We start from the raw sequence: 19,028 nt of genomic DNA, 5'->3' as shown, positions 1-19,028 counted from the left end.
TGTGATAGCAGCCCACATTCCCCTTTTTTATTTAAAAGAAAAAAGCAAACTAATCATCATCATCATCATCATCATCATCATCATCATCATCATAAAAAAAAATAATAATAAATAAAATTCCCTTTTTTCATCCCTATGGGGAAATTGGTCATTAGGGTCTATTCTAAGGAAAGACTGGAATAACCCAGGCATTAGTCGCAGAGCAGCGCCGCAAAGTGAGCTAGGGTGAGGTGACTTGCTCAAGACCACACAACGAAATGGCGGGTGATTTAACTCGGTACCTATGGGGTACGAAGCAAAGACCGTACCACTGAGCCACACTGCCCCTATCACCATCATCATCATCATCATCATCATCATCATCATCATCATCATCATCATCATCATCATCATCATCATCATCCTCACCATGTAGTTTCTATGAGATTGAAATGTTTTTTCCCATCTATCCCCAGGGCATGGTGGAGGCCGGTACCAAGAAACCCATTGTGATCACGTGGACACCACCGCAGGGCTACGATGTAAGATTTGTTTATCTATTTGTCTTATTTTATAACTCCAGAGAAAAAAAAATCATTAACTCACTCAACTCCAACACCGACTATATCTGTAGTATACCCAGGGTTACTTTTACCCAATGCCTATCAATTACATATAAATTATAGGCGTAGTATCAAAGCTAATATTCTTAATATTTACATTGTAATGGTAGTTGAATAAAAGCATCTATGTACATGCTCATTTTTAATACATTTTTTTTCCAATTTTGAAAAGTAGCAAAAATCTCTAGGATTGAGTGAGTTAAGGCAACATATCTAACTTTTAATACATTTACCCATACATGGATTATCTCTTCGTTACGTGTGACTCAAGGTGAAATTATGTAAAACGCTTCAAACGATGTGCATGATATGGCGGAAAATTAAGAGAGTCTAAACAAAGAGGCTTTGAAGAGACGTTGTTTTAAAGAATTGCGATCATGAAATGGATGTTATGAGGAAATGGATGTTATGAGATTTTTAACTAAACGCATAACATCAATATATAAAAGTGTTTTTGTGTGTGATTTTTTTTTGTTTGTTTTTTATTTTTTTTTTGTTGTTTAACATTTTTTTTTTAGTTTAAAAAAACAAAACAAATATTGCATCTTATTTTCAGCCCCCTAGTCATATCAGTGTTACTGTTGCTGTATTCAACATATTAAAACAAATACCGATATCATAATGTGGTGATTGATTATGTTTGCACGCCAACTATAAAAGTAATCCAAGTTTGAACAGTTTCTTCATTTGTTTGTGAAGAATTCATTCGCCATGGTGTGAATATTATAATACTGTTAACGCTTGCATACATTGTTTATTTCACAGCCGAGTTGCTCCATTGAAGAAACAGCCACATTGACCTTGAGATGTGACGTCACCGAGCAGATAACCCTGATGATCCGAGCAATGGTGGTTACTGAATAAACTATATTTAGTCGTTACCTTGCTTTTTATAAATGTTAATAATGGATGTGATATGATTATAATTTTATTTGAAAGACACTTGACATACCATTATTATTATTATTATTATTATTATTATTATTATTATTATTATTATTATTATTATTATTATTATTATTATTATTATTATAACTTGTGATATAATGTAATCAATTTAAGAATGTCCTAATAAAAAGAGACAGGGTCCATTGAAAAGGTCTCTGTTTGCCTCTACACTATTGAATAAAGAATGTTTTATTAACTATTCACTTCTTTGTTTATTCTATCATATTTTATTGAATTGGACCATTTCTGATAAAGTGGTTTGTTTTATAACTATAACCCTTCATGTGACTCAGTATACGACGACTGCTTAGTTTCTTTAATCTGAATGTCAAAATTACCTTACAGATAATTACTTACTTTTACTTACTTAGGCCGCCCCTTGGGGCGCCCAACATGAGCCACAAGTCTTCGCCATTCTGTCTTGTCCTCCATAAGCGTACGCAGCTCCCGGTTGTTGTCCATTCCTGTGTCATCTAGCAGACAGTCAATGTAGGTTTTATTCTGCCTGCCTCTGCTTCTGGTTCGCTCAGGTGGTTCACATAGCACAAGACTGCTTGCAATCTCCTCCTTGTGTCTCCAGCAGTGCCCCGCAAGTCTCAGTGCAGATAATAATAATAATAATAATAATAATAATAATAATAATAATAATAATAATAATAATAATAATAATAATAAATCTTTATTGTCCTAGAAAAGTGGTTATTTGTCATTTGGTTACACATTTATAACAATATAATATTGACATAGACACACTCTCACAGATGCACACTAGTAACATCGGAGTCATCGAAATAAAACAACACAAAAAAAAAAAAAACAAAAAAAACAAAACAAACAAAGACGGCATCTATAGATATAGGATAACATTTGGGACCCTAGCAATTTTGGCAAGGTAACGAATAGATAGATACAACGAAGTTAACGTCACTCAGGCCTTTTTATTGTGTTTTGCCATCCAGGTTTATGAGTAATGCTCACTAAACTGTATTAATCAGATTATAAACGTTCAAGGTTACACATAGTTTTTTGTGTTGGTTCGTTATATTTTCGGATGGCAATATTGTGAGTTTCTTAGCCAAGCGCACAGTATCTATAGATAGTATGCGCTTGGCTAAGAAGCTCATAACATTGCCATCCGGAAGTATAACGGACCAACACACTATACTGTGTGTATCCATGAACATTTATAGTCTGGTTAAAACAGTTCAGTGAGCATTACTCATAAACGCGGATGGCAAAAAACAATAACAAAGACCTGAGTGACGTCATCTTCGAACTATCTATAGTCTGTGAATTCGATGCATCAAATACTCAAAATTTGAGCAAGGTTTATGGTAGAGAGAGAGAGAGAGAGAGAGAGAGAGAGAGAGAGAGAGAGAGAGAGGGGGGAGAGAGAGGGAGGGGGGGGGATATGAAATGAAATGATGTAGCCCACCAAACTACGATACAGATATGAACTGTGCGAGTTGTGAAGAGCTGCTACAAGCAGAGACGAGGAATGACAATAATCCAAGTATAATAATGATAATAACAATAAATGTAATTTATTTATATATAGCGCCTGCTCCATACAATATAGCTCTCGGTGCACAATATACATGGCATGCTATAATATATATATATATATATATATATATATATATATATATATATATATATATATATATATAATTAAAAAAAAAATACACAGTACATAGTCATTAATTAAGAAGCCTGTTCCGATGGAAGGGCTGCTATCTGGATATGACCCGTCTATCCATCCCCAAAACGCCATGAGATAAATAAAAATGTGAAATTGAATGTAAACTTCAATTTAATATACGAAAACAGATAAAATGGACGCTTCGGGTAATTATCTCATTATCTCATTCGTCTGTAGTGTTTCATTCATCCTGCCTAAATGGGAAAGCCGAAACGTCCATTCTATCTGTTTTCGTATATTAAATTGAAGCTTACATTCAATTTCACATTGTTATTTATTTCTTCGCACTTCGAGCAGCAACATTTACAACGCCGAGAGATGACGTCAAAGAGTGAAAAGAAGAAAAGAAAACAACGGAAGTTTTCATCAGAAAAGTGCAGCGATGTGGTTGTGGTCTAGTAGTATGGCACTCGCTTTCGGATCGGAAGGTCCTGGGTTCGAGCCTCGCTCTCGGCGCATAGTTGAGTCATTTGAAAAGACTCTTTACTCACATTCTCTCACTGTACTCAGGTGTAAAATGAGTACCTGGCCGCCGTTAACAGCGTTGTCTTTGTCCGAAAAATTGTAAAATCGCCTAACAGGCGTCATGTCCCGTCCTACATGTTAAATGTTGCTGGTGACCAGGGACCCCTTTGTAAAGCGCTTTGAGCACATTTAGTGGATATTGCGCTATATAAAGCTCAATTTTTTAGAGCTAGCCTGATCCGCTTGGAGTCGCATGGCCGCCAATGTCTGGAGCCATTAAGCTTGTTTGTCCACGTTGCCTGAAACAGACACTGCAATCCTCGCCTTTTGTCCCCCTAAATGTGACCCATCGTCTCAAAACCGTATTATGTTGGAACGAACCAGATGCTTAAAAGCCGAATTTAATGTTAAAACTGGTCAAAAATATAAATTGTTGACATTAGCACCCTAAAATATGGCATCCATTCTCCTAAATAAATCAAATAAGCTGAACACTAGTCTGATATTTCTGGCTATAAATTCAATTTTCAGCATCTTAACCATCCCGACTTAATACCGTTTTGAGGCGAAGGGTCACAGATGTTTGGCTGGTGATGGCTATTACACTAGACGGCATGGTCTAGTCTGGCTCTTCTTTTCCCCGATGTACTGAATCCCAAATCTGATGGAGGTATATCTTGCGGAGGTAATATCTAACAGCAAATCAGATTAAGATGGGAATTTTTTTGTGGACATATTATTTACTCGATCGACATTCAGGGAAACATAGCAGCTAATAACGCCATGAAAACATGCTTCATTCCATCTATCTAGGTCCAGACACAAGGAATATAAATGGCAACTACCATGTCAATCCGCACTGCAATAATGAATAGATACCCCCCCCCCCCCCAAAAAAAAAAAAACAAAAAACAAAAAACAAACAAACAAACAAAAAAACAAAAAAAAACAAAACAAAAAAAACAAACAAAAACACCCCCCCCCCAAAAAAAAACAACAACAAAACAATAACAAACAAACAAACAAACAAAAAAAAAAAAAAACAAAACAAAAAAACAACCCAAAAAGCTTCAAGATCATCAAGAATTTAAATAAAATAATCGAAGGAAGATTGCCATATCATCCATAGCAAAGCACCTTGGATTGCAGAAGGAATTATTGACGCAGAAAATTAAATTATAGAGACAGCCGAAGGGCCCCAATCGAATTATTTAGAGGTGAAAAGCACGAACATGGGTTCACAAATATACATTCTATTAACAGATTTTACGTTTCAATCAGTTGAATGTGTTAAATGTGCAAGTGTAAAATATCTATTGGTATGACACTCGCGTTTGGATCGGATGGTCCTGGGTTCGAATCCCATTCTGAGCTGCGCATAGTAGAGTCCTTGGAAAAGGAGTTTCTCACATTCTCTCACTGTACTCAGATGTAATATGAGTACCTGGTAGTTAACAGCGTTGTCTCTGTCCTAACAAATTGCAATAACGCATAAAAGGCGTCCTGTCTCGTCCTACATGTTAAATGCTGCAGTTGGCTAGGGTCCACTGGTAAAGCGCTTTGTGCACGTTTAGTGGGTATTGCGCTATATAAAAGTTCACGTTAAAAAAAACTAGCCAATCTTATTCACCGTGAACCAACGTGTACTTTTTGCAGGTCTGATAATCTAAATTTTATGGGCTTTTCAGTGTAATGGAAATACTCACAAACCAGCCCAAAATATGGTCCATTAATACAATGTTAAATCAAAGCCATATTTGCGTTCAATTATCAGATCTGGTAGTCCATATTAAGTGCACATCACCGTGAACTTATTTAAAAAAAGAGTTATACAAAGAATATGCATCATCATCATCACGTTGTGGTCACAACCATCATCATCATCACCGCCATCCTCCACCACCTCATCCTTCATCCTCGTTTTTAATCACACCAATATAATCACAATCTTATTCTCCTTCCTCCTCCTGTTCCAACACCATCCTCTGCCCCCTGCTACTGTTATGTCTTCCTAATCATTTGATGATCGTCAAAGTAGCTTTTCCAATTTTTATTGAGTAAGTTGACGTGACCCATGCACTCCTGCACACACCACTAAATCTGTTCCGGTGATTCGAATAGAGGTACGCGGAGCATAGCCTAACGTGCTTGATCTTGCTCTAATTGAGTCGCCCATTGTTAAACTAATTGTCCAACTCATTTCGAGGTTGTAGCTCTTCACTCTTCAGTCTTCAACGATTGTAGTAACTTGTAGGTGGGGCAATGGATACGCTCTGTTATCCAATCAAAAATGTTAGAGAGATCACATGACCATACCGGTGACCGCCGGTAGGTGTCTGTTTGTCTTGTCTGCTAGAGTAGTAAAAACCTAACTTCCTCTTGACGTTACTGCCTTCAACGTAATCGAAGTTCGATCCGAGCAGAAACGATCACACACAACAAAAGACCCAATTCCTCTATTCTCAACATACAAAATTAACTATGGCGGATTCCAAGTCAAGTCTTGCTCGTGACGGCACTATGCAAGTGACTGCCAAGGTAAGGACCATTTTTGACAAATTATTTCTGTGCAGCGAATTCTCCACACTCCTCCACTACTCTACTCTACCTCTCCTCTACCTCTCCTCTGCTGTCTGCAGCTTCCCTTCCTTTTCCTTAAAAAAATAAAATAACCAAGATATCATTGCATCTTAAATAAATAAAGCACATGTGTGTCATTCATAGCCTTATGTATACCGTCTGATTCTTTCGCGTTTTCATGGCTTTTAATTGAAATGTATGAAAAGGAATCGTTTTGTTGCAAGGCTGCCCCGTCTCAACGATGATTACAATGTCCGTACCAATGAATCTCAAGCATTGAATCAAGCCTGCAAAGAACTTAGCTTTGCATCTCCCATCGATTATTTAGCACATTTTCCATATTATGGTTGGTTGGAGAATTACGACATGCACAGTATAATAGAGCCAATAAATCCTGTTTCCATGCCAATTACTTCTGATCAGTCAGGTTGTCTTTAATCTTTTGAATGAAGCGACAGCAATGTCTCTCTGACCCTGCCGAAAAAAAGATTGAGATAGTTGTAATGTTAGCGTTTTTAGTTTTGTCTTTCTTTTATGTTTAGTGTTGCGGTTGGCTTTGGGTCCTTTATTTAAAGCACTTTCGGAAAGACGTGAACCCTGCTGAGTGGAGTAATTTATAAATGTTTTGTTAGCCATGTGTTAGTTATATGTTCCAATAATATGAATTTAAAAAAAAATCCTCATCACTTGAAATGTAATACATTACATTGTGAAGAGGAATTTATTGAATTGAATATATATAAGAAATGAAATAAAGCATATCATTACAAGTGAAAAATTTTCAACATGAGTAAATGACCTCTTCTTAACGGTCACCATAGGCTAAAAGATCGTCTATTTGGCCTAGATAGGCCAAGATAATATTTATAATAAGCACGTCCATCTGCAAATTAGGGAAGGGCTGTTCCATTTGCAGTTAAAGTGTTTCTTTTCTCTTTATCAGCTACTAATAATGGCCCATGACTGAATGGTTTACTGACCAGCGGGATCGGTGAAAAGATATTGAATAACCACCTGAATGGATTACTGGCTATAACATAATTGGGCATTTTAAAAAAGGAACTGTGTTATTCTAAACATTAAACATCACTAGCAACAAGCAAGGATGCCCTTTTTCCAACTAATCAGCTTTTTAAAATCTACCGGCTGACCTTGGTATTGGCGTGTTGATTTTTTTAAAAGATGAAAGTATTGGTTTTTTAAAGGCAACATTTAAGGGGAAGCTAGATGGAAGTTATTCCTTTTTATGGTTTACCATTTGATGAAGAGAATCTTTGCACGGAATATTTTCATTATAATATAGTCTTGAAGAGAAAACCTTTCAAAGGGCAACCCTGCACAAGGAAAAGGGACTTTTATTGGTTTTATGGCAGAAAATGTCATTAGACATCTGAATTCAGCATCTCTACAGCACAGCATGCACTTTCCTAATGTCTTTGTTGGTGATGATAGGCAGTTCTTCATCACTGTCATCTTCTTCATTGTCTTTATTCCTTTGTGATGTTGAAGCCACATTGTCAATGATGTGTTCTTTTGTCATGTCAGCTTGGACTTCCACATCCATATCAACGTTGCATAATAGTTAAGCTTGTGGTGGTATCTCGACTCTTCTTCCCTTTACTGAAGGCGATGACATGATGAAGTTGTGGTGAAATTTCAAGAAATATAATTGAGTAGGGTAGAGCTTATTCTTGATAAGCAGTTAAGGCAAGTAAAAGTGATGAGAGCAGATTCATAATTTTTAGGCTGTTTGAAAGTAGGAGTGTCAAATGGTGGCGAGATTAAACACCTATAAAAGATTTACCTTTACCTTAACAAAGATATTTGGATTATAGTCATAAATCCTTAATATTGTAATGGCTTGTTGCCAAAATGAGTGTTCAGATCAAGAAACAAGAATTTCTGGATTATGGAATACATATAAAGGAGAAAAAAAAATCTGTTGCCAGAATTTTGGAGTTCTGGATTAGAGAGACCTGACTCTACAAAGAAAAGTTGGGTGATGGCGAGTACAGAAATGGATGAACTCCTTACAAGACAGATGGAAAGAACAACTAACTCTTATTTTCAAAATCACAAACAAAATGATGGTCACTTCACCAGCACAATTAGACATGCAACACAATTCACGCATTAAAGAAAAACCCACTCAAAAACACTAAAACACCAGTCTGCAAACTTTATATATTTGCATCCTGCACTATCTAAGGCTGGAATACCCTTCCCGAATCATGTGTGAACACAACAGATTTGGACACTTTCAAGTGAAGATTATCAAAATTCTTCAGCCTTAACACCAACAATGACTGACACGTTCAACAACTCTCATCGCCTTCGAATACAAATACTCAGAATTGAGATGAATTTGAGTAACATTCATATTCAGATTAGTGTGCAATTTGGTCAATTTTGATGAAAGTTGACTGAAACATTCTTCAATTTTATATTAATGCATGAGGTATAATTAAAATTCTTCTACTGTAATTTAAAAATTTCTCTAATTTAGAAATTGATCAATTTTTGCTTCACCTTCTCTAACAGAAATATAATCAGGAATATTAAGCGACATGTGTTGCATCTTTTATACCACCGATAAATGAGTAGTCTCCTTTGTGTGGCTTCTTCCTTTATTGTCTGCTTTTATTGCTGTTTTACTCCCTACTTTCACTTTTTTCATTTTACAGGTTTTCGTTACACCTCTTTTAATCTCAACTATTCTTGAGACACCCCCCCCCCCCTCCCCCCTTAGAAATTATATTGAGAGTAATATGTTATAAACTTTTGCTCGGAAGGTTTTTGAGTAATCACTAACAATTTACCTTCTGTATTCTAGAACGGTTGTTTACTAATCAAACTCATGATAATGATGTAATCATTTTTGTCATTGTTGCAAATTTGACAATGTTGAAAAAAGAATAGAAGTATAGAAAAGTACTCTATTCTTCCAAACCTCAAAAGATATTGTAACACATGGTTTCTTAAAAATCAGCTTTTACAAGAGCTATTTTTAAACAGGATGTCAGTGACTCAATGACAGAGAGTTATTGATGGTATGCGGGTGTAAATGCAAGAGGTCCTGATTATATCATACTGTGGATCCAAAACATGTGATTCAGTAGGAGCTTTCGCGTTATTCATGACAGACTTAGATTGCAGAGTGAATTTCCATTGAACAAGAAGTCATCTATGAACTCTTGAAGTTGTCCAATTGATATCTGCTGAAACCCAGATGGAATATCTCTTATATCGTGATATTATTGGTTATGATGTAGATTTGAAGCGACTAAGCAGTCCAGTCATCTCAAATGCTCAAAAGTTGCTTGCTTGATTTTGTTTCAATGAATTTCAGCAAGAATTTTTCTAATAATGGTAATGTTTTAAACTATGCTTATTGGATAAATGAGCTTCTAAATCATTTTTTTTATGGATGACAAACTGGGCGCCATTGCCAAGTTATAGTTTAATTTTAATGTTTAAATAAAATTCTTTTAACCGCTTGGTGTTCAACTAGTTGTACATCTGACTGCCAAGTTTGGGTAATTCATATTCAGTGTCGCCACGCATATTGTTACATGTTTACAAAAATTATTAATTTAGACAAAGCCAATTGGACTGATGCCAGGAAATTATCTTTTAAAATTTAATCTCTAAATTATAGGAAGGTATTGACTACTTGAAATCAGCACATAAAGATACTCTGTTGAAAGCTCAAGGACTCATTAAGGACAAACCTGCTGTCCAAAGAGATGGCACCATGGTGTCAACTGCAAAGGTAAGTTTTAATTTAGATAAGAGCACTCTTGTTTTGTTTTTTTAAAAATAAAAATGTGACAGCCCTCACGGTTTAACTCAAATCTCAGGGCTGAGTAATCCATGACATACGGTTTGCAAAGTAATTTCTCCTTGCAATGTTTTGAAGGAAAAGACAAAAACAAATGTCCAGCCCTTAGACATAAATTTCTATGGTGTCTATGTTCTATGCTTTTGTGAACTAGATAATAACATGCCCCCTATTTGTCGCCTGTTGAATTTTTTTGACTTACCGATGTGCAGAGTGAGTTTTTTAAAAATAGCCAAATTATTTCTATATCAGTGAATAACTTACAGAATTAATTATGGATATCATATTTATGCAACGCCTTTCCAAGTTTTATAATCCGGATCCTTGTACATTGATTTCAGTGTCATTTATTTTTCTTGGTGAGCAATTTAGAATAGTGGACGACACAACAAGCCTTTATTAGAAATCTCTGCACAATTCTTTTCGACAAATAAAAATAATTATTTGACACTGGGAGGAATATTTATCTGAGCCTTTTCCCAAATGCTGTATAGATCAGGGGACACTCTCAGGCAATTAGACGCAAGTTTAAAAAAAAAAAGATGGTTCTACAAAAACCACTTTCCATGTCCTCACCTAGCCAAATTGTATATGATATTGTCGAGCGAAATCCGTAAATGATTCAACAATAAGTTGTTTCCAGTCATGGTGGCCTTATTGAAAAGCCATTTATTCTTCTATATCAAATGTCCCTTTCTATCCATTTTCTGGAGTTATTTGACTAGGTTTTGGTTCACGCGATTGCAATGGTCGTCACCATGTATGTTTTTCTATTAACAATTATATTGTTGTCCCCTGCAAACCATTTCTTTGAGTCACTCTGTATTAGTTACTGGGTATCAAAAAACCAACTTGCATTTGTACAGCTCTTTTTTTCTTTTTACCTTTTCACCATGCTCAATGTGCTGTATGTATGTATGAGTTGCATTGTACATTAGTACGGCACCTATAAGATGCTATGCTACATCAGAATAAAAGTGTCACAGTCACAGGGAATTCACATATTGGGACCAAGCACGTCTGTTCCTGGCTAGAGTCACAATTTCGTCAATGGGCATAGAATCCTGCCCATGTAGTAGAGTGCTTGCTGGTCTAGTTGTCGAGCTCTTCAAGTAGGCAATAAAAGTTCGACGCAGGAGGCGGTCTGCGTCCATGCGTAAGATATGCCCGGCAAAGCGGAGCCTGCGTCTCATCACTGTAGTTATCCGGTCAAATCTGGGACATTTTGCTGTTTCTCTGTAGTCATCTCCCGTAATGATGGAAAGGCATCGGCTGTTGAAGCCATTTACAGTTTTGGTTACATCCTCTGTAAGTCGCCAAGCCTCACAACCATGTGTGAAGACAGAGTGCTGTATAATTATGTTTGTGATTTTCTGTTTTGGAACTAACTAGAACTAGAATGATATTATTTTGCCCAGAACTGGCAGGAGTCCTCTGAGCTTGATGCTTTTTCTGTGAGACGTTCTGTGGCGTTGAGCTTGCTGGGATCCTTTTTTTTATTAAAAATTTTTTTTTGTGTCTGCAAATTTTTTGTGATATTTCTTTTGAGTGCTTTAATCCAAGAGTTTTGAAAGCACTGAATTCAAAATCTATATCACTGTCACTTTAATTTGAAATGAAGCATATTTTTGCTATGATTTTTACAGGAAGCTGAACGTTTGCTCGATGGAAACAAACCTGATGCAGATGCTCAAACGAGAGGTCAACAGAAGCAGATTGATGACATTAAGAATGCTGAACCTCCTAAAGCTAAGAAAGCAAGATTGGCTAAAGACGGCACCATGGCTGTTACAGCAAAGGTAGAATAATTTGAAAGGACTTCAAAGAATTTTGTTTATGTTGCGTTGTCTGAGTGTTTTGTTTTTTTCTTTCTTTAAAAAAACCCTATTTTAATTGTTTTATTTAGAAACTTCTGTAGACTTACGTATTTAATTTTACTAGATCTGCATAAATTTAAAAAATCCTGTTTTATTGTTATTGTTATTGTACAATAAATAGTCAGATTCAAGGTTGAAGTTTGTATCAATTGAACTTGAATGAAGAAAAAACCGAGGTGCTGTGTATAAAGAACAAATCTTGCAGAAATAGTATTAAAATAGATAAAATTGATGTAGCAGGTTGCAAAGTTTCTATTTCTAATTCCTATGTTCGCAATCTGGGTGCATTTTTTGTTAACAATATGTCTATGAATAATCATATCACCAAAATTATTCAAAGCTGTCACTATCATCTTAAAAACATTGGTCATATTAGGTCTTTGATTGACACTGAAATCACTAAAACGCTTGTCACTTCTTTCATTCTTAGTAGACTTGCCTACTGCAATGCGCTGCTCATTGGTTGTCCCAATTACAATATTCAAAGATTGCAGAAAGTTCAGAACAGGGCGGCTAGATTGGTGATATTATCAAAACGTGACGATCCTATCTCCCCTGTTCTAGAAATTCTTCATTGGCTGTCGGTGAAGCAGCGCACTGAGTTCAAGATTTAATGTTTTTGTTATAGCTCTTTTCATGGCCTGTCACCACCCTATCTAAATGATCTTGTATCTCATTTAACACCTTGCCGATTGCTAAGATCTAATAGTTTGCTTCTACTGACAGAGGTACCCTCTAAGTCTTTGTTTCACAACAAATCCTTCATAGTGACTTGGTTGTGGAATTCCCTTTCTTATAATACTAAGAATAGTGACAATTTAGAAACCTTTAAAAAGAAATTGAAAACCAAATTATTTAGAAGAGCGTTTTTAGTAGTAATGTTGTCTGTAAAGACGCAGAGAAGTTCCCATATGTGGGTGTACAGGTGTATGTGTGTGTAAGCGTGTTAGTGTAAATGCTAGTTTATATACTCAGTAAATTTTAAAATGTCAGCAGTTTCATCATTTCTTTATTTTGATTTTTTTTTTTTCTAGGAAGCCAAGGCACTTCTGGCTGGTGAAAAACTAGGAGACACTCGTCAAGAAACCAAAACGAAAACTGGAAAAACTCCACTACGTAAAGCAAATACTATGGCGAGAACAGTAGAAGAAGGTAAAAATTGTTAAGTTGATTGATGTCATATGATGTTCCAGATCGTTTTTATTACTTCGCTGAGATTTTGGGTTCCATTAGTGCTAGCCTTTAGTTGTATCAGGGTTATAATGATGACCATTTTTTAATGTTTACAATACATTTCAAAATGATGCCAGTATATATCATACACAGAATTGAAATTAAATTTGTTGTTATCTGTAAATGCTTGGGTCCAAAATTAACAATCAACTTCTGATTTTGCGTGGTCTTTTTAAAAAAAAAAATTTTTTTTAATGAAAACCCCAGTTATAAATCTAAACAAACAAGAACAGTGCATTGATTCTGATAAAATATGTAGACATGTTTATATTTGGTATATTTTCAACCTTTTTCTTGTGGATTTTGAGAAATGTTTGTGATTGGTATTTCGAGTTGATTGTTTTTCTCATACTTTATCTTTACTTTAATTTTTGTCTTTGTTAACATTTTATTAGCAGCTTTTAAATCTTTTGTTGTTTTTGATTTTATTTTAATAGCCAAAAGTGTCTTGGATGGCAATGTTGACTTGAGTGGAGGTAGGAAAACTCGTTCCCAGAGTCGTGGTGAAACACCCAAACCTTCAATCAAGAAAATGGGCACAATGCAACAGACAGCTAAGGACGGAAAGGCTTACTTGAAAAGAGCCAAAGGCAAGAAGAGGGCTGCCACATCTGATGAGTGAAAGTCAGGTCAAGTTATTAAGATATAGTAAATATCAAAATGGAGTGTAAGCTATGTGTCTATGTTTAAATTTGTTTATTACTTACAGAATATAGCTACGATGGATATTATAAGTATTATTATATACCTGTGATTGAATACAAGTTATATCCTAAATTGAGAGGAGGAATACCAGGCATTTCCTATTTGGTGAGAATACATTGTGCATTATCTTTATTTTTACGTGGAAGCAAGAATAAAAAATAAATAGTTTTGACATGAAATTCCCATGATAATGATAATGGTGCAATTTGAATATCATTTAGTGGATATAGCTCCATATATTTATCAAAGCTCAAGTCTTTTTTTTTTATATATTCATACAACCGGTGGTCAAACATCAACCCCAAGGTCTTGGAGAGCTAATGATAAATCTATAAAACCCGTGATGAGATATGGTTAGACTTGCTAGATTTGTCAAATACAATTTTCCCTGTTACCAATATGATATATATTTTTGTGAGGAATAGTTTCTGTGCTAAATATTTTTGCAATTAAAAATTAGGTGATTAATGTGATTTCTTGTTTTATTTATTAATGCACAGGGTGCTTTTTAAAAAAATGTTACCGGTTAAAGAATTAAAATGGCCCATGACCTTTAGCAGACACGAATATCTGGTCTTTTGCATATTTTTGCAAATTTGATATTTTCCTGGTATAAAATTTGCTGTCTTTGTTGCGGTCAAATTACTTTTAAAAATTGTTAAAGGGAATATGTAAGATTTTTGCATCAAAATTTTCTCGTTGGCAAATAATATACAAGGCCATCTTTTTCTCTATTTAAATTTTTGTTTTATCATCAAATTAGTATTTTTGCAACAAAATACATATAAATTGGTCACACCAGCATATGCCATTAAAGTGTTCTCTCCTTTATCAGGTAATAATTTAAAAAAAAACCTTGTTTCATCACTTCTAAAGCCATATCTTCTTTAACTATTTATCATGTGATTTTTTTAAATATTTAACATTTTTACCCTTGTATTGTGATGGATGGCTTTTATATGACTTATTTATAGATTTGTATAAGTCGAGAGGAGATGAAGACAAGTCAATTGATTGCAGGACTCCTTCATTACCTTATGAGAGGACAAATCATTTCAGCCATAAATTATTATACTTAGAAACATTGACTTTTTAACATTCATGATACACCAATGTTTTAGCTATTTTTTTTTCCCGAAATCAATCTTTATGTCAATAATGGAATTGTGCATTCTTATCACTTTTTAAAAATGTGATTCGTTCTAAATCAGGTTTTTATGTCAAACGATATAGTGTAAATTTGAAACTTGTAGCGGATTACTATTTTAAAAAAATCAAACGTGTTACATCAATGTATTTATGTGTTTGTTGTTTTTTAAAAGTTTTAATTAGGTTTTTATGTCAAACAATAGAATACTTATTTAAAACTGGTAGCTGATCAGTACAGACTCAATTATTCTTCAAGGATAAGTGAAGATTGGATTGGAATGGGTTGGGTAGAAGATTTAAATGTTATCGTTATCAATATAATGAAATAAAGGCAGCACTGCTTGATCACCCACCTTTTCTGCCGGAGATCCATACTCCAATGGCATCCTCACATCCATTCTCTCCAAAAGATGTTGTATAATCTCATTGACAGTTTCTTAAACTAACTTCATTTCTTCAATATCATCATTTTACATAATTTGGGAAGACTCATTTTTCACAGCCATAAATTAATTGGATCATTTACTATTTATAGGGAGAAATCAGAATATTTTTGAATTGAGATGTGGATGATTAAGTTAGTCATATGTTGATCGCAGCCCTGAATTGAAACTGTTCCTGGGTTATTTGAAATGTTCATCTTACGATATGCTCATTATTTACAGTATCAATACCAAGCAGAAAATCTCATTCTCCACATAGTCATTCAACATTAAATGAAAGTGTCATACAACTGGATGTTCCATTCATTCATCTTCACATTATAAAATTAAACTTTTTAGAGTTCACCTTTATCTATGTTTTACGATATTTTTATAATTTTTGAGCATCATCTATTTTTTGTTACAATTATTATTTTTATATTTTTTTTTGTCACAATCGTTGAGTAGTTTTATTAATATTATTATTATTATTTGTGAAATGTGAACTTGAAGATTAAATGCGTGTTCTTATTTAGATAAAACAGACTTTGCCAATTTTATCTTATCAATGTTTTAGATGAGACTTTGTTTTATGTCCATGTAAATGTAGTCTTTGGCCTTGGATCTACGAGGGCTCTTTCAGAAATAACCGAAAAATGGCCATTGCTCAGCAACCAGTGGAGATTTTTTAATTCTGTAAACGACATGATATTCCTTATTTCCTTACGGATATTCCCAGAAATTATGAAGTGCATCATTTTGCACAATGAATTTCTAGACGATTTTAAAGATGGCGGCCCACCTTGAAACTTGGTCAAAGGAGGAAATCAGAACTGTCATACGTTTTTTGAACGCCAAAAGTCTGAATCCTACCGAAATTCATAAAGAACTTCAGAGTGTATATGGTGAGCATGTTATAAGCCGTACACAAGTCTATCACTGGTGTAATTTGTTTAAAGCCGGCCATTCCGACTTCACAGACAGGGAAGGGAGAGGGCGTTCGATAACTGCGACGTCAGAAGACAATGTGAAGCGAGTTGATGAGCTTATTCGTCAAGACAGGAGGTTGAAACTTCATGAAATCGCAAGCAGTCTTGAAATTTCGGAAACTTCTGCCCATAGAATTGTATTTGATGAACTTGGCTACAGAAAAGTCAGCGCAAGATGGGTTCCTAAGCAATTGACAGACAATCATAAAGAACAAAGATTGGACATCTGCAGGGAACTTTTGAGAAGCAAGAGCTCACGCAGGGTTCACGGGCATACTGCCAACGCCGGCGGAGACTTTCTAGGGTACGATGTGACTTTTCTTGACAGCATAGTCACCGGTGATGAGACTTGGTTGCACCATTGCACCCCAGAAACAAAGCAAGATTCGATGACATGGAAACATCCATCCTCACCTGTCGCGAAGAAATTCAAAGTCATGCGGTCAGCAAAGAAAATAATGGGAACTGTTTTCTGGGACAGTCGTGGTGTTATTCTGTTCGAAACCTTACAACCTGGAGAAACAATCAATGCTGCAAGGTACTGCCAAACTCTTGACAAGCTTAGGGAGGCTATTCGCAGAAAGCGCCCAGGGCAGTTGACCAACGGGGTCATTTTGCAACACGACAACGCTACACCCCACACAGCACGAGTGACGCAAGGTTGGCTAGAGAAATATGGATGGGAGATTTTGCCACACCCACCACACAGTCCAGACCTCGCACCATCTGATTATCACCTCTTTGGGCCACTGAAACGTGAGCTGGCAGGAAAGCGCTTTGTTGTCGATGAAGAGCTTGTTGACCATGTGCGGAAATGGCTACAAAACCTTGACGGAAATTTCTTCCCAGAGGGTATCTATTCCATGGTGCGGCGTTGGCAGAAGTGTGTCGACAGACTTGGCTGTTACGTAGAGAAATGAAGGACGAGTCAAGGTATGAACACGTGCAAGAATTTTGTTGATAGCATAAAAAACGCGGATTTTACAGGCATTTTTCGGTTAATTATGAAAGAGCCCTCGTACAACACCCTGATCCTGACTGCAAGGCAAGAAAACTCATGATGTGTCATCAATCCTCCTATATCTCTTTTCCCTTTCCATCTTGCTCTCTGTCTTTGTTATGAATTGAGATTGCTCAGCTTTTTCCTGGCTTTGGCATGGATCCTTAGCTAGGAGACTGGGTGGTGTCGTTTGACCTCCATGATGGGCAGGAGGTCACTCACTGTGTCTTCTATCCCTTCTATACCTGTTTCTCAAGATACTTTCTGTCTTTGTCTTGGGAAGGGATCGCATTCGACAGTATTATTGATAGGGAGGTTATTTGGAAAATACTACATCATTACGGACACCAGAAACATATATAGATCTAATTAAATAACTCTATGACCAAGCAAGCTGCCAAGTAATCCATAATGGAAAACTTTCTGATTCTTTTGAGGTTAAGACTGGAGTGCTGGGCAGGGTCCTTTGACCTCGCATGGTGGGCAGGATATCACTCTGTGTCTTCTATCACCTTATATTTGTTTTCCGAGTTGTTTTCAGTCTTTGTCTTGAAATGAAATTACTTAGTTTTGTCACAGCCCTCGCGGGAGTCCTTGACTGAGAGGGGAAACAGTCAAATGGTTAGTTATAGTTTTGGGAGATGATATTTTTTTCCTAGTAAATCATCTGTTATGTATTGTTAGTTATGTATTCTGTAAACATTTGATCGAGTGTGTTCCTCTTAGTGGGATCCTGTGGTGGTGTCTGGATGAGACTTTAAGGTGATCTCAAACTAAGTACATTGGCGGTATGCTCTTGGAATCTACATTTGTTCCCTATTTGAACCAATTCCCCTTTGTCTTACTTTTTCTTGAGTGCTTTGATTTTAAATCTACAATATTTTTGACTATTCCATTTTCTTCTTTTTACTGGCGCTGATATGACCTAAATGTGTCGTAACGCTGTAAAACCCTTGAGAACAAACAAACAAAACTGGAGTGAGCAGAAATATTTTTAACAGTAATTGACTGGAAAATGCTGCTGGAGATAGAAAGACAAGAATAAAATGGAACCTAACTCAATATCTAGAAGCCCTTGACTTTGCCGATGATATAATTTGTTTATTGTCACAATCCCATCAACATTTACAAATGCAGACTTGTCAAGCGCGGACTGGTTTAAGAATAAACACAAAGAAAACAGAGGTGATGATATTACTAAACAACACCCATCTCAGTAAATGGCAACAATCTGAAGGACGTAGACAAATTTACATATTTGGGTAGCATTGTTTCAACATCTGGAGGAACAGATGGAGACATAGAGGCTAGAATAGGAAAAGCATGACATTCATTTATCACCCTCAGACATATATGGAAATCAAATCTATCACTGAAAAATAAATTCCGAATATACAACAACACTTATGTAAAAGCAGTCCTTCTGTATGGCTCAGAAACATGGAGAGTGATCAATCCTCTTTGTGTGGGCAGGGAGGTACATACTGTGTCTTCTATCCCCTTATATCTGTTTTC

At 35.8% G+C, this 19,028-nt stretch overlaps 2 protein-coding genes across 5 annotated transcripts in view; both read left to right on the top strand.

The window, feature by feature from the left end:
• Window positions 1-1,578, top strand: part of LOC144970016 (cilia- and flagella-associated protein 74-like) — a 56,260-nt gene extending 54,682 nt beyond the window's left edge. For all 4 annotated transcript variants that reach the window (XM_078909187.1, XM_078909186.1, XM_078909184.1 and 1 more), the window contains 2 exons: window positions 456-521; window positions 1,368-1,578. In XM_078909187.1, coding sequence (XP_078765313.1) covers window positions 456-521; window positions 1,368-1,466 — 165 coding nt within the window. In that variant the 3' untranslated portion in view covers window positions 1,467-1,578. The remainder of the gene's footprint in view (window positions 1-455; window positions 522-1,367) is intronic.
• Window positions 1,579-6,015: 4,437 nt separating this feature from the next.
• Window positions 6,016-16,066, top strand: LOC144970015 (uncharacterized). Its single transcript, XM_078909183.1, has 5 exons — window positions 6,016-6,255; window positions 9,956-10,069; window positions 11,785-11,937; window positions 13,050-13,167; window positions 13,686-16,066. The coding sequence occupies exons 1-5, from the start codon at window positions 6,199-6,201 to the stop codon at window positions 13,868-13,870; spliced, it is 627 nt and encodes a 208-aa protein (XP_078765309.1). The 5' UTR covers window positions 6,016-6,198; the 3' UTR covers window positions 13,871-16,066.
• Window positions 16,067-19,028: the final 2,962 nt, after the last annotated feature.

The sequence above is a fragment of the Berghia stephanieae genome, chromosome 4 (assembly GCF_034508935.2).
Source record: "Berghia stephanieae isolate SIO BIC M18660-M18661 chromosome 4, UCSD_Bste_1.3, whole genome shotgun sequence".
NCBI classification, from domain to species: domain Eukaryota; kingdom Metazoa; phylum Mollusca; class Gastropoda; order Nudibranchia; family Aeolidiidae; genus Berghia; species Berghia stephanieae.
This window is presented reverse-complemented; position numbering and strand designations above follow the sequence as displayed.